Genomic DNA, 23,570 nt, shown 5'->3' on the forward strand with positions numbered 1-23,570 from the left:
TTCCAGATGGGGTTGCCTTTTTTCAGGGTTTCTCTCAACCCCAAGAGTCCTCCAAAATGGAGTCCCCCCTCCCCCTGGAGCCCACTACTCAGCTGCTCGTCATCCACCTGCTCCGTCGCCACGCGCCCATGGCCAGGGCACGTCCCCTCTCTGTCCCAGCCCACCAGGGAGTCCTATTAGAATCATTAACCACTTTTTTCTTTTTTTTTTTTTACTAGGGTCTGCTTCCACAATTTTACACCAATAGCCGTAAAAAGTTGAATAACATTAACCTCTAAAAAAAGAGGTCAAAATGTGAGCTAGCCTTTGGATCAAAAAATAAAACATCCACAATAAAAAAAAAACACACACAATAGCTGTTTCAAAAGCTACAATTTTCCAAAAATGAAAGTGGTATCAAAAATAGTTTAAAAAATGAGCAAGTAGTTTCAAAGGCTCATTTATCTGATCTTAAAACAGGATGGAGGACTGACGCCAGACTGATTATTGTAATCAATAATGTTAATTTGAATCTGTATCCTGGGGTAATGTCCTATACAAGGGGCAGGCAGATGCTCATTTGTTTCTTGCTCTCAAAGCATCAACATGTAGCATCTTCAGGAGTATCTCTACTTTAACCTCCACCCCTGTCTTGACCTTTCCCCTCCAGGGACATAGAGTGAGGAGCAGCAACAGGACACATCTGCCAGGAGACAGCTGTTAAGACTCCCAATGTTGATCCTACTGTCGGGGTTAGAAGGGGGGTGAGCTAAGAACTGCTCAATCACAGCAAAATCTGCCTAATTGCTACAAAACACACAAATCTACACCCATTAGTTCTCATCCCTCCTTAAGCAACAAAAAGGTATATTGAACCGATCACACAGATGAAAACTGGGATGCAGTTCTGTGCAGATTTACTCATAAACTGTATAGGCTGAATACATCTTCTACAGCAACACATATGCTCTGGCACCAGTATGCACAGCCACACTTTCTCCTCTGCCTACATTTCATGCATGGCTGCTTGCTATCCTGTCACTCACTACGCAAGATTTATGGAAATATTTCCTTCCAGCTCTTCTCAGAGCAGCCAGTGCACAGAGCATAGTGTTATTACTCTGCTCCATGCTGGAATATATGCAGATATATGCATTTTATGTGTTTATGACTTCTAAACAGCACTTGCTGAAGACTTTACAGGTTCTGTGCTGCAAGAAACAACTACACCCCCTACATTTACCACCACCCCCATCCCACCACCATCCTCCAGTCCCTAAGGGTTCAAGCACCCAAATCAATTGAAAGAAAGAAGAGTGCACCGTGGTCCTCCCCCTACATCTGTCAGGGAGGGAAAGCAGGAGGGGCTGCACTCATGGGCCGTACAGGGGAACAATATCACTCCATCTGTCACAAACCGTTTCATCTCTAATGGGATGAAATATAGCTCACAAATACATCTACCGCTATATCATCTACGTGTATTAGCTTACTGCTGCCCAAGCCTGTACCAATTCCCAGAAGCATACGCAGTGGCTTTCTGTCTCATATTATGGTCCTCCCACCAGCCAGCACTCTCCAACCACCTTGCAAATTATGCTTTTAAGCCAAACAGCATGCAAGAAGACATTTTTCCACTTTACACAGTGAAGCAGAAAATGAAAGACTGGCAAGAAACAGAATTTGCATGTAAAAAGTTTCAGACTGAATGTGCAAAGTAACGAACCTGAAAGCTCAATGAGGGTAAGAGCACATATTGTATTTAGAGGGAACACTGGAAAAAAAAGTAAGATGCAATCTGTTAATAACAGGAAAGCTCTTTCATATTCAAATAGTGCTGCTGTGTTTGGTGGATGGGTGTGGCCACTTGATTCTTCTTGCCTCCTGAGCTGTCGTGGCTTTGTGCTTTCCACGATCCCATTTTCTCTATCGAGTTATGCTATCCGACTGGTCATCATTCACCGCTGAGGACACTCTGACAAACCCTACAATACCCACTGCTGTATGCTGCTGTACAACAAAACAAAGGTAGAGGAGAGATCCGGTTAGCTGTAGAAACAGCACAAAGCGGCCTGCCTGTTTACTTGGGGCTGGATTGAAAAACAAAAACCAATATCCCCAAGAGCCATCATGCATCTCTCTGAGCAGCAGGTAGAGCTGCAATCTCAGTCATTCATATTTAATTCCACAAGAGTTTCCGGCCAGACTAATGTGCTATTGATTTCAAGTCTCTTATTACTGAAACTGGGGAGGGCCATGAGGGCAGGAGCTGGACTTCAGGGAGTGAGAGTAAGGGATTGAAAAAGAAGCAGCTGGGAAGTAAAGATGGAAGGGAAGAAAATAGAGTGTGATGGCTGAAACAGTGAGTTTTCCTCGAGGACATTATCATATTCCATTTGGGCCTGTGTCAAATAATCCTGTCTTCCACTGTCAAGAAACTCGAGAACAAATTCTACATGAAAGCACAATGAGCGCGTTTCAGGTTGAGGCACGGCATGTGTTTTATATTATTTATTGTTCATTAAAAGTCAGGCCGTTCCGGAAGCTAAAAACAGCTCAGCTAAACAGGAGCAGGCATACTTACACCTTGTCTATTTGTTTTATGTCACTTGTGTGTGTTTTTTTTTCATGCCACACAGAAAGAGAGCAGCAGGAAAAGCAGCGAGAAAAAAAAACAAAGAGAATGTCTAAGAGCTTGTGTATTTAAGGTTTCTCCCCAGATACCAACTCAGACAGGACAAAATGAAAGATTAATAACTATGGCTTTATAACGAAAAAGGTTTGGAGTAAAACATGGTCTCTTCAGAGGAAGTTAGTCATTTGCTGGCCAACCTAGAGCCACATGACCATCGCACTGACGTGGGTTTATACTGATTACATAAAAATGTAAAGCTGAATGCATATTCTAATCATTAAGAAGAAAAAATAAGCTTAGCCTGAAAAGGTTAACACATTTCATTGTGCGCTGACTTCATACAAAGAAAACATACTGTAGATAACTGTTCACAGAAAATTAAACAGGCACATGGAAAGCAGAATATAATCCATAAATAAAAAGATGACAAGAGCGTCTACTTCAGAGACCTCCTCCCACCAGCCTGTCTACTCTAATAATAGCCCAGAGACAACAAATCCAGACAGACAGAGGGAGAGAAAGATATAGAGAGAAAGAAAGGCGAGAGACAGAGAGAAAGAAGTAAACCCATGAGGGAGTCTACACGAAATTGCCAAATAATACATAAAGGGTTGAATTAGGCCACTTGCCATTATCAACAAATGTCCTTTAAAAAAAAAAAGAGGCTAATTTAATTTTGGATCCTTTCCTAAAAGCAATAACTGCCACAAATCCCTGAAATGCCAAGAGCCGGGCCGAGAAGAGAGACCACTGAATTAACCAGACCTGAGGCTGAATCATCCAACCCATCCCCCAGATACACTGTCATAGTGTCACTCGCTTGCGCTGCCTCTCCCTCCCCTCCTCTTCCCTCCTTTCTCTCACACACACACACAAGGCCACTACCTTACCGCAGGGCAATGGCAACAGGCATTCATTTTGACGTAATACTACAGAAAGATAGACTTAAGAAACAGGAAAAAGCTAGGCCAGGAGATTCAGACCTTGAGGGGGTTTGCATTTTACAAACTGAAGTTTCACTCTGTGCTTGTGTTTAAATTGATACACCTCTGATTCACACACAGCTAGTGAAATCAAACCACAGCTACAAAATAACGCTCTGAAATATAAGTGCATATCCTGCTCCTTGTACTATACTTTCTACTTAACTTGATAGCTGTGCTAAATATGTACACCATGTGGGTTTATGAGCTTCAAAATCTGTGAACTCATTTTGTAAATGCTTAGAGTTCATCCCTCTGGCACCGGGAAGCATTCCATGATATGCCAAGACAAACGCACCACTGCACTGAGACTCCTAATCAGCACTAGTGGAGGATGCTTTAACAATAAGAAAATAATCAGTAGAATAACAAAAAGGCTTTTAAGCAAAAACCAATGCTTGATCATTTGATTCAGTAATGCACAATAGGCGCTTCAAATGCCCTCTTACCCACAGGGAGGATTCAGCTGCAGTGCTACTAACCAGGGCTCTAATGAGGGGCCACAATTAAGCCCATTTATTCACATTAAGTGTGAACTATAAGTGGGGCTGCAGTCAGTTGGCAGACCTCGGTGGCTTTGTGTTACAAGAGCCGCTTTTATGGAGCAAACAAAGACGGAAAAAACACAAGCACCTAATGACTGAATCTAGCCATCTCTTGGACGTTTATACAAAACGGCAGGAACACACACACACTCACACACACAAGTGTGCACATGCACGCATAAAAACACACTCTTCCTCCCTCTCTTACAAACTGACTCAAAGGCTCCAACGCATCCGGGCTGAGTTGAGTCACTGCTTGACAGAGTGGTGGGGGCGGGGTTAAGAAAGACTGACAGTGGGGCTCCATCTCTATCCTCTTATTAACGCTTAACGAGTGCTTTCCTCATGCAATATTCATCTTCACTAATATCATCCAAGCTCTGAGCCGAGCTTGCTACTTATGTAAGGCAATTATGTAAAATATCAGACAGGGCCCATGTACAAAATCTGACTGGAAGAGAGCTGCAGGACACTGACAGAAAAAGAGAGGGGGGATCTGAGAGTGACTAGGAAGGATGGACTGAGAGGTGGGAGAAACAAAAAGAGGAACACAGTAGGAGGAAATGAGCTGTGTTCTTTCATCATTTGCATACAGGCTCATCTCTATCCACAAATCTCGGAGAAATAGGTGGTCAGCGTCAACGATGCAAACAATTTTCTGCCTTACGCCAGCAGTTCTTCCAGCCAGGGATGTCTGAGAACTCCTCAAGGTCAGCTCAGGAGAGCAAAGAAAATCCAACTGTAGTTGCAGAAGGGCTCACATCACACATCTAGAGATGTTAATTCAACACAAAGCACCACCTCTTCTGGTTAACTCTGCTCCTCAAACCAACAGCAACTCTGGACTCACACACATATATATACAAACATACACTGATTTACGCACACTTGCACGCGCACCCACCCCCCCGGGTCAAGGCCCTACGGGGGTCTGCACAGAAATAGGTCATTTGTCACACATGATGTCCCGGGGCAGGGGATGCATTATAGATGAGCCCAAACAGCATGTCTCAGTGAGCACTCACCACACAGCTAGACACAGGAGGGAGCAGCAGGAGGTGGGCAGGGAGGGATGAGAACTCTTCAGGAAGGGGAAACAGGAATGACGTAAAGTCAGACAAAAAATCACTGCTGGCTGAATTTCTATTTACAAGGCAGAAAAAAGGAGAATACAGCAAAACCTGATCAGAACTACAGCCGCACCTTTCTCAACTTTTACTATGTGGACATGCGTTTATTCATGGGGCGTCTAATTTGTTATTCTCATGTCTGCACCTGACCCTATAGCCAGCCATCTGCCTCGCATGAGAGGTGCAGAAATCATCCACTCATTATTCCAGGTTTAATGCTTTGTTTCCAATCACAATCCACTCCCAATTATTGCAATAGTATGTGTCCTCTCACGGTGCCTTAAATCAGCGCTTCACAACGAAGAACGCAGGCACTGAAAGTCTGCCTATGTACGCTTAAAACTGCTTTTATGTGCAAAGACAAAGGCCTAAGGAGTGAATTTGTTTGCTGTGGCTTTAAACAGGCCTAAATGGAGAATAAGTGAGAAAGAAAAGGGCTGTGCTGAGAGAGAAGGGAGTGCAAAGTGTGGGGAAAGAGAGAGACAAGTCTGCTGTCTTCTGCTGCACCCATCTGTTCTGAAAGTGCAGGTGGAGCCCTATTCACTCCGCTCTGCATGTGTGTGTGAAGAGGGGGGCAGGAAGAAAGGAAGGGCAGCGAGAAAAAGGGAGTGGAGAGATGGAAGGGCAGGGATGGAAGAGGGAGGGTGGCAGGGAAGGAGGAGGAGGAGGAGGAAGGGGGGGGGCTCTTGGTGATCTCTCCTGAAGGGGATAATGGGAGAGGAGCGCATTGCAATGGCTGCCATGTAGTACCCTCCCTGCACAATTAGCCAATCAGCAGCGTTCTCTGCCAGCCAGGAGGAGGCATAAAAGAAGAACATTGCAGCAGAGGCACAGAAGGAGACTGCGAGAGGAGCAGGGAATTACACATAAAAACAGCCGAACCAGAACACCCTCCCCTGGACACACCCTGCTGAGGATCACTGCTTCTCTTTTTTCTGAACCATCGCCCACGCCACTCGGAGAGAACACTCTCCCTCATCATCATCCAGTAGAAAACCCCTTTCTCCTCATTTTCATCCTATAGAGGACACCTACAATCTCAGAGGACTGAGATTCCCTGGCGAAGATTGTATTTTTTTCCTTTTTTTCTTTTTTTTTTCTTTTAATTTGGACTCCTGACAGAACATACAGGCCATATAATAAAAAGGCCGAAGAGCAAACAGAGACACAGCCGTCAGCTTCAAGACCCGTGCTAAGAAGGACCTAGATTTCTTTCATTGTACGTCAAGAATGGTTACTGTACGTATGACTCTATTTTCTTATATTTGTGAAGCGGATGTTAGAGGAAGCATGCCAGTGTTGTATTTCAGTGTCTGCATTTGTTGTGCACAACAAAACATGTACACATGTGATGTAGCCATACACAGATTGACATCACATCTTACTGATCCATCTTTAGAGGAGACTACAATAACAAACAGAGCTCCATGGCAATGTCCACAAGCCAAAACACAGCAGCCTTTGTAATTGCCTCCTGTGCTCTTCCAGTAAGCAGTGCGTCTTATTTTAATAAGATTAACAATCGATAGTGGCAATTAGTAATCTCATGCTGAGTGATGCGACATGCCGGCTGCGTTTTAGCCTGCAGTCATCAGCGATGGATAAAGTCTTTATCCTGCCATTTTAGATGGCACAGCATTTACGTTTTTGTATCACAGCCACTCCGACTGCCTCCATGTCGCAGCTTTGATTACCTACAAGATGCAGGCGTCAACATTAAGGAATCCCGCAGGATTCCAGTGATGGAGTGATTGAGAGTCAGAGCAGCGATGAGGCGCTGGCTTCACATGGGGGAGGATTCGCTTTCTTTGCCTGCTGCAGCACAAGGATGCTGGAGACGGTTCTCCGAGACAAAACATGATGCCTCGGAGGCTGTGGGCCCATCCAGCAAGGCAAAGGAAAAAAAGGGTCGAGTCACTCCGGGAGGGGTGGGGGTGGGGGGAATTACGCATCCATCGGTTTGCATTGAATCAGACTAGGACCAAATTCCTCAGGGTTCTCGTTGCGATGCAACCGAGTAAATGGGCTGGAAACCACAGAGGCCGCGACAGTAAGGACACGCACGGATATCTCCATTTTAAGCGAATTCACATCGTGTACAGTACAAGATGGCCATGCGCTGCGCTGGTCGTATAAAAGGAGATGGAAGCGGTTATAAATTAGCTTTGCTCTGAGCAGACGGCCGGATTGGGCGTGTCTCTGGTGGACGTGAGCACCAAACGAGGGCCTTGAAGCCTCAAAGGCCTCCTCCGATTTACCTCTTGACATGCTCTAATGTGCATGGCAGACCAATTAAGACCTGGCGCGTTTGCATTCATTGTAGAAGTAGGGATTTAAATAAGCTAACAACACCTGAATCAGCCTGGCTGTTGCCCGACCCAATCTCAAACACGTGCTAGAGTGAAAAACGATCTTCTTAATAAAGACGAATAATAAAATAATTCAGCAGAGGGGGGCAATGAAATTATTAATTAAACTGTGATTTAATCCACAGGTAATAAACTAAATTTCAGTGAGTTCGGTCTATGACTAGTCTAATAGTAGGAAAACAAACTTAATTATTTAACACTTAGGAACAGGATGTGAGAAAGGGAGTTGGTCCATGAACAACTTTTAGATCCAATTTCTTTCGATTCGACACGGACAAAAAAATGGCTTCGGAAAAATTGTGCGAAGTGAAGGTGGACATCACGCTGTTTCATCATCTCTGAGGCTGGAGCTGTCCACTCGACACATTTCAAAATCCAATTTTAGTCTCTCTTTGTTGTGCATTACCTATTGTCCCCTGCATGCCTCGACAGATTCACACACGGACAGAGACGGCTCCCCTCCACATGGTCCGCAGTCCTCCATGCCTGTACCGCAGTGCCAAGCAAATAAAAGCGTTGAGTCAGATAACCTATCCAAGGCACTTACACAATTCAAGGACAAGGGCAGCCGAGGCCTTCACTGTAAACCATCTCAAACAGCTCTTTGATGCTTGTTTAAAAATGTAGGACCAGTCTGGAATTAAATGTGAACAGTCAAAGGTTTTTGTCACATGTGAAGAATAGTGATTAACAGGTTTGATGTCGGGCTGTACTTTTACAGTTAAGACATGACCTGTCTATATGAGACGTTTAATGCAATTATGTTATGTAAGCAGTGATTTGGCTCCTGTTGCCAATGACTTCATGTAATTATCAGCAACAAATACAAAGCCTGTTGGGAAGAAAGAGGATGACTGTACCATCTATCCTCAGTTTGCACAGTAATCTTAAGGGATGCTTTTTACGAACATGTTTGAAGAAAAATATTAACAATTGTATTGCACATTTATTGTTTTTGGCATTGGATAGAATATTCTTTCTCTTACATCGTTCACATGTGGTCATGTCATTTATAAAACAGAATATCTGCCCAGTTTAAGCAGCTTTTGAACAACTGCAAATATAAGACTCTTACTTTGGTAAAAGAAAACGATCGTTATCATCTAATAGATATAAATAGTACTGCTGAGGTTATTTTCTTTTACTTATCATGGCGTTTTTGAATCGTAGCTGGCAACTGTAACAGTCATTGTTCCCGGAGAGTCCTGCAGCCCGTGGCCACGACACAAAGCGCCACTGTTTACATTAATATTCATAGTGCTGCCATAGCCTCTGCGAGGGAGAAGAGGAGGAACGGGTGGCTCTTTTGTTTGGTCCTTTCAATACGTTTATTCAGCAAAAAGGCGCTCCGCTTCATGAATGCCTGCACAGCTCACAAGTCTTGGCTTTTTTATTTAAGAGAGGACAAAATACGAGAAATGAAGAGATCGAGGGGGTTGTTTCCTACATTCAAATAATAAAACCACAGTTTTTTGTGATTTGTGAATAAATTATTCGAGGCTATTTATTTTTAAGTCAAAAAGTAGTAAAATAAAACGACTCGTGGTCTTTGCTCGGATCCACAGGCCTCTCTGGCCTCAAATGAGACCGTCCGAAGGCCACTCCCTTTTTCAGCACGCTGGAGAGCGCCCCGCATGCTACAAGGACTTGCAGGACAGATTTGTCTCCCCGAGCCTTTGACGTTGTCGGCTTCTATCTTATCAAAGCAGCACATGCGAGTCAGAGAGCTGAAATCTTTTAGAAATCTTTTCTTCCCAGTCTGTGGAGCGGAGAATGAGACACAGCCTGGGTGCGTGGCTGACATGAGGTGTGACTCCTGTCGTCCTGTTGTTTTACAGCTGCCACCATGATCCCTTAAGCTGCAGAGAGTGTGGCTAATGCCCTTTGTTCAGGATAATCCTGTAATCTGTGTTATTTAGAAGGCTCATTTACACTTCAGCCTTGCATTCAATTTTAATTCAAGCCTTGCAGAAAGAAAGTCTTTATGTGAAGCATTTTAATGTGGACTAGAGACAAGGTTATATGATGAAAGAAGACATCGTCCTGTAGTGGTAAAATGACATATTTCTTAAGATTAAACTGTATTTAATCCTTATGATGTTAAGCATGGTCTACCCAGAGAAAACTAAATAAAAACTATTTAATTTAAATCTATTTTTCACATTGTTTTCAACCCGCTGCATTTCAAACAGCTTATGACAGTGACCTTCTCATTTCTCATATTTCTTGATCCTGAGTGCATAATGTGGCAAATATCATGTTATGACTGAACTGGTTAGCAATAATTCTCTTGTACTGTATAGCCTGCAGTGCTGCATTTGGAGCAGAAATAATTTGGGAAAGCATCAGAGGATAGAGAACACTGCCTGCATTTACATTTAGTCGTCTAATGCTTGTGTGTTTTATAATTTAATTGTGTACAGTGTAGGTGGTACGTGTGCTTGGCAGTGGAGGCAAGGCTCTTGTTTGCGTGCAAGTCTGGGTTCATGTGTTTGGCAGAGGAGGCAGGGCTCTTGTTTGCGTGCAAGTCTGCAACCATGTGTGGGCGATGCTGATGCAGTGCATTAAATATTAAGGGAGATCTCACAGAACCCCAAAATAGAAATAGTGCTACCCTAACTGCTGGAATTAAAAAGAGGAGCTTTGAAAGATTATTTGCAAGCCATGTTTTTGTTGTCATCAGATACTTTCCAAGAAATGTGTTTAGAGAGAGCAGGCTTAATAAGCAACAAAGACCTTGGCCATATGCAGGAAGTCTTGGTTACAAGGTTCCCGTTAAGTAAGCGTCTGTATTGTCTCCAGCAGTGGACAATGTCTGGGCCTGAGGCTGGACAAGATCTATACTTAGAGACTGAGATTATTTCTGCTTTTGCTAGCCTTCTTCGAGCATCACAATGATTTAATGTCTCTCCATGTCAAAGTAATTGGGTTATGTCAAACCAAACTCCAAACTGCATAATTTTTGTTGTTGGTATACAAAATGAAATATGACAGCCCAAAGATAAACCGGTCTGCTTTGATTTCTTTCTTTTCTATTTGTTTCAAAGATCTTCAAAACATGCTGTCCTCCTCTATTTCTGTATAAAATTCTTAGTTGCTGCTTGTGTCAGCCAATTTCAGTGCCCAGCCCTTACTCAGTGGGTCTCTGTGAATTATATAACTTCACTGTGTTCACTGGGGATGTGTGTTCTGCCATGCTGAGGGTTATTTCAGCTGGCAAGTCAAATTTGCCCTAATATGTTTCTTTTTTTTCATCCCTTCAGAATGCTTTTGTCATATTTGGGACACTTTCAGTTGCTCATATTTCTGTTAGTCAGTCGTATAGCATCATAAGAAAACATCTAAAGGTTAAACAAGTTTGATGGTACCAGCTTTAATCCACCTTTTCTTGTCAGCTTGTGTTAATTGTGTCTCAATTTGTAATGTCATAAAGGAGACAGTAAGCAGGTATTTCAGCCCTGCATCAAAACCCTCACGTGGAAGTTTGCTATCTATGCTGCACTGCCTTTGTGCGTAGCTGTGTGTTTGAAGTATTTTATTTTTAGGCTGTTTTGACTCCGTCACTGTGCTCCCTTTTCCCCTTGTCATCATCAGTTTGACTTTCGATATGTCTTGCTTCTGCAGAGCCACAGAGTATGTGCACATACTGTTAACACAGGAAGGGAAAATGTCTGACCTGAACGGGGGCTCCTAATAAGCACAGATGCAAACACACAGTTAGCCTAAAGTAAGAAAGCCATTAGAAACAATGCAGTCTTTCAGGGGCTGTTACCTGGGCAACCTGAGTGGAGATAAGGCTCAAAGCAAAAAGCAGGTTACAGAGGCGAGGGGATAGGCAGGCTAGACAAACCCATTTGCAGATGCTGGAAAAAAAGAGAGAACAAATGAAATGACATGTTAATTTAAAGGGGAATGAAAAAAAACATTGAGACAAAGCAGGTATTGAAAAAAAAGGACATGAGGAGCAGTGACTGAAACGCACTGACAGAAACTCTGCCTGTGGATCAACAATATTCATTCTGTCTGACATCCTTCCTCAATCTTTTATAAGTAAAAATACTCGAGAAAGCATGAAATTTTAACCCTTTTGAGGTAAAAATAGAGCTGGTTTTGATCTATTAAAGGACACAGTCCAAAGGCTCAGCTAGGATGAAACAACAAGATCAAATTTCAGTTTCCACTCACATTTGATCTAAGACATCAAATGTACTTCTCAGGAAATTTCCTGAATAAAGAATTTAAATAATTCTAAAGGTTAATGATCATGTCTCCACATTGCTGAAGAGTGTAGTCATTTAGCTTTATTTTCATCTCACCCTGCAGCCACAGATCTGAAAGAGCTCATACCCACAATTTGACACAATTTACATTCGTACTGTTTATCCAAACACCTAACCCATGTTTGTGGAGGAAGGAATACCGGCACCAAACTGTCTCCTGTAAAATATAACACCAATGTACACACATGCTTGAGTGTACGCAGGTTGTCTTTGTGAACACCACTAAACAGGCATCCATACAGTCTTGCTATTTTCAAGTAAAACAATCAATCTAATGTTGGTTTCCAAAATAAAAGCAGCATATTTTGGATAACATGCCATTGTATTCATATTTACCCGACAAATGGAATGTTGAATTTTAACATTTCATTGTCAGCCTGGAATAGTTGCAGGTTTTCGAGCACAAACGCTCTCTGCTACAACACTGCAACCAGTTAATCTCTAAATCATTTGTCCTTTGTTTACCTGCAGGTAGACAGTCTGCAGTGATTTTCCACTGGAAATAATGATCCAGAGAGAGAGCCAGAGAGAGAAAGAAGGAGGTGTTAGGTGCGAGGGAAGGGAAAGTGGAGCAGGAAGTTTTGTTTCTGACCACACAGATGCTCCTCAAGGATCCCCTGTGGATCAATTTAAGCTACACAGTGTTACACAAGAGACATGGAAACTATAGCGTGTACCAACCCAGTGTCTGTCCACTCGTCAAAATAAATGTCAGTTGACCGCACCGTAATATTAACAAGGAGTCTGAGGAGCAGAGGCTCAAATAATGCAGCAAAAACTCCAATTTCTATCTCCACTCTCTTTGTCTCTCATTTTTACTACTGCCTTCCTAGTTCCACCATCACCATTATCTGTCCCTAGTAATGATGTAATGGTGTTTGACCCTGGAAGAGAGTAGGGGGAGGGGAGGAGTAAGGAAAAAGGACTGTGACATCTGCAGGACCAGAGGCACAGAGCTAGGGAGGAGGAAATATGGGGTGAAAGTGGGGGAGGGGAGATGATAAATCAGACGTTGCATCCATCTCCATTTTAGCAATGCTGATTCCTGACCTTTCCCTCTGACGATGACAGAGTGCACAGCCCGTCTAGGGTCTGGTTCCTGAGCATGAATTAAACATGTTAAATATCAGCGTGTGCACATTTATACAGGCCTATAGCTGCTCTGTCCTACGTGTCTCTATGTGAGTTATGAATCTAACCCCACCCTCTTCCTCAGCAGATAATCAGCACCATGGAAACCCAGGTGTCCAACGGTCCCAGCGGAACCAGTCTGCCAAACGGTCCAGTCATTAGCACCAACGGCTCCACAGACGACAGCAAAACCAACCTGATCGTCAACTATCTGCCTCAGAACATGACCCAGGAGGAGTTTAAAAGTTTGTTCGGTAGCATCGGAGAGATTGAGTCCTGCAAGCTAGTCAGAGACAAGATAACAGGTGAAAAATTCTATCTGGGCAGATGAAACATATCATGGATAGTTTGGTTTGAAAAACCCTGACACAGCTTTGTCTCTTTGTCTCCAGGTCAGAGTTTAGGATATGGCTTTGTAAATTATGTGGATCCAAATGATGCAGATAAAGCCATCAACACACTCAATGGTCTCAAACTGCAGACAAAAACAATCAAGGTGAGTAACACTCCCAACACCCGTCATATCGCTTTTTTAATTCTTGATTTTGTGCGAGACAAAAGAAAGGAAGTGGGGATTTATTTAAGGGGGGGCCACTGTGTGGTGGTGGTGGCAGACGTGACAGAGGGAGAGGAGGAAAATGGGGAGGAGGAGGCAGAAAGGGAGCAGAGGCTAGAACAAAGAGAGTGGGAGCAGCGGTGAAAAGAGAAGGAGAGTGGAGGTCAGAAAGCAAGGGGCGGACAGCATGCAGAGGTTATTGTGATGGAAATGTAATTAGGAAGCCTGACTGTGGTGCACAAGGGTCAGTCCAGGTTACCCCATCTGCCTCCAGTCGAGGCTAATTAGGGGGGTTCTTTGTCCCAAAATCAGATGGGGGAAAAACCAGGGGGATCTTATTCAACGCCACATCCTTCCATCCCCCAGACCTGATCAAAGATCAAAGATTCTGACCAACTGCAGATGGAGAAATCAAATTTGAGAGGGGACAGAGCAGGTGATTTACCAACAGCTGTCCATGAGTGGGGGGAGTAATTCAGACTAATAGACAATCAAACAGGAAGCAACGAACAGGAGGATTCAAGTACTAGAACTGGTTTTCATTTTTACAAATACATTAAGATTGTCTTTTAATATCTAATAACCATTCTTGAAAGGATATAACGCCTCACCCAGGAGAACACCTCGTATTATAATAATATGATGTATCACTCCTGTGGATATAAACCTGTTAGAAATCCTTTCACCAACAAAACAGTGCATCTGGTCAAAAGTTTTTCTTTCTGTTTTGGGGAAAAACAGCTTTAACAGACATTGTTTAAAGTTGTGAGGGAGGGGGCAGCAGTGGAAGGGTAGGGGGTAGCTCAGGGAGCAGAATGCCAATGACAGGATTAGAGGCCATATGGGCTTCAGGCACCATCTGTACTGTGGGAGCGACAGGGAGAGGGTTAATTATAGGGCAGCCTCTGCTCCCCTGAACACAGCAACTCCCCCCTGATTCGTCCAGAACACCCTAATCACTGCACCACACAACCCTCCTGCTCATACAGTCTGTCTGTGTACACAAAAGACACTGGTGCTCGGTGCTGATGGATGAAATCCTAACACCTGTATTCATTTGACAGATAATATCCAACTCATTTAAATTCAAATCACAGCTTTCTTTGTGCTAGTGCACTCAGCAAATTCTTCATCTGACAAATGTTTTAAAAAAAACAGATTGTGTTAACAATTTATTCATATTTAAAGAAGTATTCTGTTGGTGTGTTGAGTTGTCAAGGGCCATGCAAGTCTTGTGATGCCCGTACATTGTTTGCTGTTTGCCAGTTGAGCTGCTCTCCCCAAGAGGATAGAGACAAAGGAAAGAGGAAGGGCAGGGAGGGCAGATCAGCCTATCTCAGACAACACTCACTCTGTCTCTGCATCACACACAAACACAGCACAGCTAACACTGCGCTGCTAACAATGCACTGCACTGGATTATCAACCACCAATGTGCTCACATGCTCCCGTCAACACCACAACAAGAATATATTTAGGAGTGTTTTTCCCCCCACAGCCGATCAGATATTCCTCTGCAGCGCTGGATTTCAAATGTTGTGGAAAGTAGACCAGCAGAAAACCATAGGGATAAAAACATAGACACACCAAAAATGGCCGTGCGCTAATTAAGTCACCAGTGAATTTAGGAAAACGCATCAACTTAGGACGATGATTTTGAGCGCAAAACAGAGCTGTTGACTTATGACTTGAACCAGTTCGGGTAATGCTTACAGTCATCATGTTTCTGTGACATTGTCACAGTAGCTGAGTGAGCTTAGAGGCACTGATTAAGTCCACAGATAGCAGAGAGACAGCTGGGACTGGGATGGTGGATGGAAAGAAATCACGAGTCTTGCTGAAGCCTGTTTTTTTGTGAAGTTGTTTTGGAACTCAGTGGGGTTAAATCAGGTCTTTACTACATCTTACTCAAGCCAGTGTTTTGTTAATTCATCTTAAATGAACTCCAATCATTCACTGACATGTTAAACCCATGTGCTGTAGGTATCATATGCTCGACCAAGCTCGGCATCAATTCGTGATGCCAACCTGTATGTGAGTGGACTCCCCAAAACCATGAGCCAGAAGGACATGGAACAGTTGTTTTCCCAATATGGTCGCATCATCACATCCCGCATCCTAGTGGACCAGGTCACAGGTATAGCCTTATTTGACTTTCTTATGCTGTCACTAAAGCAACACTTCTCTGCATCTGATAAGACTTTTAGGCAGCAGCAGTCCATGATGCCAAGGTAGTAACATTGCTTTGTTTTCTTATTCGGAGCAGGCATATCACGAGGAGTTGGCTTCATCCGGTTTGACAAGCGAAATGAAGCAGAGGAGGCCATCAAAGGTCTGAACGGACAGAAGCCTTTAGGTGCCGCAGAGCCAATCACTGTCAAATTCGCCAACAACCCCAGCCAGAAGACAGGCCAGGCCTTACTGACTCAGTTGTACCAGACAGCTGCCCGGCGCTACACAGGGCCCCTGCACCACCAGACTCAGCGTTTCAGGTACTGAACCTTAACCAAACTCAACAAAGTCAAGTCTCGGAAATTATTCTTCAACATTTAGTCTAATTAAGAAGACAAATACATACAGTGGCACGCCTCGAACAACTTAAAATGTGATCCAGTTTTTACCTAGAAAATTTGTGACTGCAAATATTAAAACAACACTCCCTGTCTGTATCAACACATCCAATCAGTAAGCTGTTCCTTTAAGCAAAATCACTGCTTGACAGTATAGAAGGAATAGGCAATATTGCATTGTCCCTCCTTCTCACTCTCTCTTTCTGACTTTCTTTTAAACTGCAGCATGATCCCTTCACTTGGAAAGGGACCAGATCCAAATAACAGCTCAAAACCAATGTAAGAGACCAGATTTGATTTTTCCAAATGCAATAAGAGAACAAAAGCTAAATATAATCCTCAAAGTGCGCCTATACTGCATAGGCACTGTAACTATCCAAACGTAGGCATTTCCAGATGTTGGACTATCAGATGATTGAGGTTTGAAAGTCAGTGGGGTCATGTATTAAAATACTTAACGAATCTCACCTACGATTGCAGATAGCCTCTCAGGTTTGAAAGCTAAGTCTATCCGTATTAATATTTACGTTAATTAGATGATAAGAGCACCAGTGACGCTGCATTTGTATGTCCTTCACTTAAAATATTTAAGGGGAAATGAATTTGAAGCTTAAACAGCAACAATTAGCTCAATAGTAACTACCAGCTGAGACCCATATTCACAGAATTACTTTATTCTGCATCAGTTTGAGGTTGGATGGTTTGGGACTGCATTTGCAGTAAAGGATGCCCTCTGGAGGCCAGCTGGTGAAGGAGCAGCATGCTAACTGAAAGCCCCCCTTCCTTGTAGATCTTATAACTAACTAATTCATCCCCTTCATTCTCCCTCTTGCGTTGCAGACTCGACAATTTACTAAACGCCAGCTACGGAGTCAAGAGGTAAATGCCAAAGGTGTACTTTCAAAAGCATCCATGCCAAAATTAAACCTCAAACAAAGTGCCTGGAATACCACCTGCTGACTTCATCTCCAAATCAGATAAAATGGCCATTGTTCTTAATGCCCACTGCCCAATTAGCCATGATACAGAAGCAGCCCAGACAACAAAATACTCCCAGTAACTACAATTAGCAATGACACAGCCTTCCAACAGCAGGGTATTCTGGCATGGCTTTGTTTAACCTTTTCGTTCTTTTGTTTTGGGTTAATAGAAATAAGTTCTACGTATTTATTTATGAACTAACATTATCAGTTTCAGTTGCTTTAATGTTCCCTTTTTTTCACCAGCATGGACATACCAGATTCCGTTTACGTCTCCTCTGTTTGCTCCAGTTTGTGTATGATTTGATTCCGATTTGCTTTTCATCCCTCTCTAGGTTTCTGTGTTTTGTTCAATACTGTGGTTTTTGTTGAACATTGTGATTCGTGTGTTTGATTCTTCCATAGGCTTTGGTCAGCCGAGAAAATATGCACATTGTGTGGGTGTGTGTTTGTGTGTGTGTGTCAGGGCACGCGGTGCCATTTTGTACAAAAGCAGGTAGTTTGAAGCGACTGTGGTGCCCACACATATTTATCGACTTATTGTACAGCAGAGGGGATGGAGAGGGGGTCTCCCAACTTCCATACCCAACTACAATCTTTATTTTTCTCACTGAGATCATGAATATAAGAGACAGTATAGATCAGTGGATGCTATGCTGAACTTCAGAATGACACCCATGGTAGTTCTCCTGCTCTCTTCCCCAGATTCTCCCCCATCACTATTGACAGCATGACCAGCCTGGCCGGAGTCAACCTCACTGGTCCCACTGGAGCCGGCTGGTGCATCTTTGTATACAACCTGTCCCCTGAGGCTGACGAGAGCGTCCTGTGGCAGCTCTTTGGGCCCTTTGGCGCTGTCACCAATGTCAAGGTCATCCGTGACTTCACCACCAACAAATGTAAGGGCTTTGGCTTCGTCACCATGACCAATTACGATGAAGCGGCCATGGCTATCGCCAGCCTCAATGGCTACCGTCTGGGTGACCGTGTGCTGCAGGTTTCCTTCAAGACCAGCAAGCAGCACAAGGCCTGAGAGAGAGGCCGCTGGCACCAGCTCCTTCGACCTGCAGGGAGAGCCACCTGAGCTCCCTCTGCCATCACTCTACATGGGCCTGGACTGAGTCTCTCTCTGACGCATTCTCACACAAATTCATAGTATATATCCCAAACACAAACACAAACATGCAGACACACGAACACACACACATATGCAGACACATGCAGACACACATACACAACCAAACGTATCCATACACAAGCATTACGAGTCAGAGTTTCAAACAAACACACTAGTGGAGTTTTTCTTTTCTCTTTACACAACATGCTAGTCCTTCCCTATATTTGCCTGGATTGAATTAGAAGGGGTACGTAGCTGGTTTGTTGGGTAGGGGCAAGAGCTATCTATTTAGGAGACAGTTTAACGAATGTGACAGAGAATGTGTACTGAGTGCTTTGATTGAATTCAGGCAAATGATAACGACTGATGAACAAATCGATCAAAAATTTAAATGATAGAATATGTGCAATTTACCTAAACTCTTACCCCACCATCTCTCCGATTATGTTGCTGGAGAGGATGTAGTCACTTTTTTACACTTGGGCATTTTGAATCAGCGATTTTTTTAGATCAAAGAAAATGAAATTAAAAAACAGTGTTCTCTTATATACATCTATTAAAAATATAACTATATATTCAATATTTAAGGTGGTTATAATAGCCAAGTATGTAAGCATTTTCTAGAAACTTTGACTACTGTTTCCTGACCTTCATTAGGTGGTGCCTAGCGATACGGCAGATTCTCTACCCTATGCGAGCTTGTTAGCTCAGACCCAGTTAGATTTAGGTCAACCAATGAATACTGGTCACTGAGAAGAGTAGTCTGAAGGCCATCAGAATCACTATTTCCCTCACAGTCTCACACCAAACAACACCATAGTACACTTATGTATCACACAAACACAGATCAAAGTCTAGGAAATATATAAATATTTAGTCCACAGAAAAAAAAGTATCTGTATTTCTTCTGATCTATCTTCAGGATGGATTCAACACAAGCAGACTGTCTGTAAACTTAGAGCAGAGTGGCGGTGCTCCCATGGTTTCAGTGTTCATTAGTAATTCTCTGGTGGGCAGGGGCACGACGAGTGCAAAGGGAAACCTTTTCGCTCTAACAGCCACAGCCAAAGAAAAATACCGGTGTTTTTTTTCCTCCTTTTTTGCACCATTTCTTTACTGCATGTGGGTTTTGGATTCACCACAAGCTAATTTAATTGGCTGGATGTGTCAGTCATGATTTGGGGTGATAACTCCTCTTTTATCGACCCACCCCATTGACTGAACGACCACCTCACAGGTCTGTAGAGAAATGAACATGAATGAGCAAAAAACGCCAAAGCACCGGTATTATTCTGCAGTCTAGTGAACGGATAGAGGTCAAATTGTACCATTCAGTGGAACATATACAGTAATGACTCACAAAGATCAAATGAAGAGAACTTTGGTTCCAAATAATGGAAGATATAAACTGACTTAAGAGTCAGGTGTGTGAGGGATAATATCTGGCAATGTTAAAACGATCACCTTTCCTCTGAGAAGAGAAAGATTCTCACTTCCTTCAGCTTTGCCAAATGTTCCTCGATTTTATTTTCAAACCCTTTACTTCTTAAAGCTTCCTGAAAACTTTAAACTCCTGCCCTCTCAAAAGATGACTGTACAACATTAAGCCTTTAAAATTAGTGTCATAATTAAACTTCTGTTTACAGCAGAATGATATTTATTTATTTGCTTCAGATCTGTTTGGCCCAACCACAAAAATAGTATCTCCCAAAATATCCCCAACCCAACTGCATGAAAATTATTTATGGCACTCTTGATGAAACATAAATGCCAACCAGTCGAGTTGAATGTCTGTTAAAGACCAGACCTAGATTAGCCACTGGGAGAGCTAATGTCGAACAATATCAAGACATTTGCACAAGTTATAGATTAAATAAGGTCAAGTATATCAAGACATTTTTGCTTTTGCTTTTCTAAATGACGCTGTGTTAGCCAAAGAGGACGATCTCTTTGAAAGGATTACATTAGAGATAAATCTATTTTTATACATACAAAGGAACAAGACCTTGTGCTGAATTTTTACAGATTCTTAAGCTTGGAAAAATTGGGACATCGCATGGCTTTATTTTAAACCCTCTGATCTTTGCAGAGTAAGGGGGAATGAGCACGCGGTGTATGGGTGGGGATTTAGGGAGGGGGCGAAGGAACATTGTATCTCGTACCAACTTAACTGTTCAACCGTAACGGAACAACTGAAACAAATTGAATTGATTTGATGTAAAAGAAAAAAAAAAGACATTGAAAGTTGGGTGTAACCTGACAGACATCCGTACTTCTGAGTGCATAGACACACTCACATCTCTTGTCCTGAAGTTGTGTACAGTGCTGCTTTAATGATGGTGCAGTGAAGTGAAGTTCTTTGACTTGAGAATCCCAGACAAAGCTGCAGTGAGACTGGCTCATTGCCCAGCTGAAGAAAAAACTGAATAGCTGCTTGCAAATAATACAGGTAAAACTCCAGTTCAAACAGTGATACAGATTCACATTAAGCATGATTCTTTATAATTAGGTAGAATTGATTTTTGCCAAAGAATTGCTTTGCAAGTCAGAAGGATAAATTAAGACAAACTATTTAATTCCCTGTTTAAGTGCTGTACAAATCTGTTATTTATTAAAACAGGACCCTCTCTAATTTCCGTTCTCATTACTTTTAAATATCTCAGTTGCGCATATCAGTTTGCATTCGCAAATCCTAACACCACTAAACCAATGCTAAAACGAAACCGTCATGAGCAATCCTATTTGCTCACGTCACGCTGACACCGAATGACAAATAAAGGCATATCAGAAAAAAAAACTTGATGTTCACCTCTTGAGGAAAGAAACAAATTGTACACATCCTTATAATGTATTCCCCCTGACATTTATATCATCTGCTTTGTCTTGTGACCAATTTAATCCTTTAAAAGCGTTAACATTGCACACCTTACTCTGGCATCTTCTGATCTGACTCATGCTGTTTCATTCCCTAAATACTCCGAATGATAGTTGCTTTTGTGTTTAGAGCGGGCCACAGGAAAAAAAAGGACTAATCTAGCTATTTTGAGTCAAGAAATTTGCAAGAGAGAGCACCATAGGACTGAGTACTTGGTGAGACCAGGGATAGATGTTGGAAACAACCAAGAGAACAGGCCATGTTACGCTGCAGCAGGAGTTGTTTACCCAGCCATGTCCGATGTAGAACAGTCAACCCACAGACCAAACCCACAGCCTGAAATGACCCTTCATTCACAGCCTTTACGAAGACCTACAGCTGATGAACAATAGAGAGCCAAGGACCATGGCAGGAAACAGTACTACACTGCTTGAGCAACAATAACAATAATCATTTAAAAAGACAAAAAAACTTTCCTATGGAACAGTAAGTGCAATGTGCTTTGTTTTTATATTGACTGATTACAAATGATATATATTTTTAAAAAAAGAAATTAAATGTCACACTTGAAAGGTTTGCGGAATAGCGAAAGGAACAAAAAGTTCGGACAAAAAACATTCAAACAAAACAGACTCATTCAGAAAATCCAACATGCAATGAGAGCTCTGTTCTAGAAATTTCCATAACCACTTCCTCAGCCCCGGATTCGTGCTCTGACCATGCAAGCTCAAACAAAAAGCATATTCGGCTGATTTCAAAGAGCAAATTTCAACGACCTTGAAGGGAATACTGTCTAATATATCATCAGTTTTAGCCCATGTCGATTTCAGATATCATTTTTTTCCTGTAATTTATTGATTTCATTTACATATCAAGACTCACTTGTTAAATTAACGTATTTGTGTTGTTGATGTTGCCATAGAGAACACACATGGGTCAAAGACTTTTTTTTGTTTTTGTTTTTTTTGGTTGCATTGATTGGATACAGTTCATTTTTCTTCCATTATTTAATTAGTTGCAGTTTTTACAGTGTATGCAGATTTTAGACTTAGTTAGATTTTTTTATTTCAATCAAACTGTGTTCAATTGTGTTTGTAAAAGTCTGTGGTAGCTTTTGTTGCAACATAAAATAATTTAAACAGAAAAAATTCAAAATAGCGCCAACAAACTTGTATCATTTGGGCGACTTTAAGCTTGTAGTTTTAACTTATTGTTAACTTAAAAACTATTTATTATGATTATTATTATTGCCTCGTATAAAGTATGTTTTGTGTATATTTATGGTTTATTTCATTATATTTGCAAGTTTAAAAGATTTTAAGTTTGCCAAAATTGTGGTTACACCATTTTGTTTCTTAAAAAGGGGGACAAATAGAAAAACAGCTTTAGAAGTACGATTTGGAAACGTTCTCCATAGTCAAAGAATGCACTGCTATATTTACCTAATTGAAGTGTATAAACATACATGCTGTGTGCTAGATGTTATGCCTTTACTGCCTGTGTTCTGTTTGTCTTGTTAAATGAATATCTTTTAATTATTTAATCTAATCACAGTCTTGTTTTTTCAACCACTCTGTAAGCCCCTGAGACACGGGACAGCCCCTGTAGCCAGGCTTCGGCCAGAAGGGGGTGTCCTTGGTTTGAAACACTCTCAAGAAGCTTTCCTGTCAAAGCTGATGGTTCCAAGTTCCTTAAAATAAATATAAAATAAAGTTTCTTTCTCTGTAAGAGCATTGGAATCCAAGACCATCTGGATCAGTTTGAAACCAATTGATCCTTTCAAAAGAAAATTTCCTTAAGAGGCAGGAGACATTTGAGGATTCAGCCAAGAGCTCTGGCAAAACATAAGCGAGAACAAAAAAAAAAGCTGCAGGAAGGTTTTCTTGGGAGTCTCTAGGGTAGTTAAGGGGTGAGTGGTCCTTCTGTTTCTCAACCAACTGTATTTTGTGTCTATTTATTTAGAAGAGGGGACGCAGTAACTTAGTGATGTTTTTCTTACATTTTCCTGGAATGGTAGAACAAATCAAAGGTGAAAATGATCAAAACAGTTCTACTGACGCCAACGTCAGTGAAAGAAATACAAAATCTCATACTTGACCTACGACCAAATGAACAATGATCAAATTTAACAAAGAAAAAAAACCTTTCAGTTTAGTCTAGGATATTTATTACTGGGATTTCAGCTGAAGACGCTTGAAGACTTTTTCATGGAATTGTTTAATTATTTGTACTTTACATGCCAGAAAAAAATAAAAGTTACAAATACTGAGTGAGAAACTTTTTCTTGACTGTCTAAGCAACATTACTCAACACTGAGCAGACGCTGAAGAGGACTCTTCCATATTTCATTTTATGGTTATAAATATCAGACTTATGACAGAACTACTGATCATCATTTTATATTTTCCTACACTGAATGG

General features: G+C 42.0%; 1 protein-coding gene across 14 annotated transcripts; it reads left to right on the forward strand.

Annotated features, from left to right (window-relative positions):
* Positions 1–5,993: 5,993 nt before the first annotated feature.
* elavl3 (ELAV like neuron-specific RNA binding protein 3) lies at positions 5,994–23,417 on the forward strand. 14 transcript variants are annotated; one of them, XM_074696201.1, is made up of 8 exons: positions 5,994–6,511; positions 13,138–13,357; positions 13,445–13,548; positions 15,592–15,745; positions 15,872–16,100; positions 16,404–16,457; positions 17,019–17,057; positions 17,843–23,417. In XM_074696201.1, the coding sequence occupies exons 1-8, from the start codon at positions 6,503–6,505 to the stop codon at positions 18,189–18,191; spliced, it is 1,158 nt and encodes a 385-aa protein (XP_074552302.1). In that variant the 5' UTR covers positions 5,994–6,502; the 3' UTR covers positions 18,192–23,417. The 14 variants fall into 14 exon arrangements, with proteins under 14 accessions (XP_074552302.1, XP_074552307.1, XP_074552305.1 ...); XM_074696204.1 differs by having other exon boundaries at positions 5,995–6,511; positions 17,864–23,417; XM_074696203.1 differs by having other exon boundaries at positions 5,997–6,511; positions 15,875–16,100.
* Positions 23,418–23,570: the final 153 nt, after the last annotated feature.

The sequence above is a fragment of the Halichoeres trimaculatus genome, unplaced genomic scaffold (assembly GCF_033239565.1).
Source record: "Halichoeres trimaculatus isolate MK-OKI-2021-1 unplaced genomic scaffold, fHalTri1.1 fHalTri1_scaffold_20, whole genome shotgun sequence".
NCBI classification, from domain to species: domain Eukaryota; kingdom Metazoa; phylum Chordata; class Actinopteri; order Labriformes; family Labridae; genus Halichoeres; species Halichoeres trimaculatus.

Bases quoted from the DNA above. Each gene is read 5' to 3' on its own strand.
- elavl3 (XM_074696201.1), top strand. The intron at 16,101-16,403 runs GTACTGAACCTT...TTTAAACTGCAG, and splicing joins CACCAGACTCAGCGTTTCAG to CATGATCCCTTCACTTGGAA. The intron at 16,458-17,018 runs GTAAGAGACCAG...CTTGCGTTGCAG, and splicing joins AATAACAGCTCAAAACCAAT to ACTCGACAATTTACTAAACG.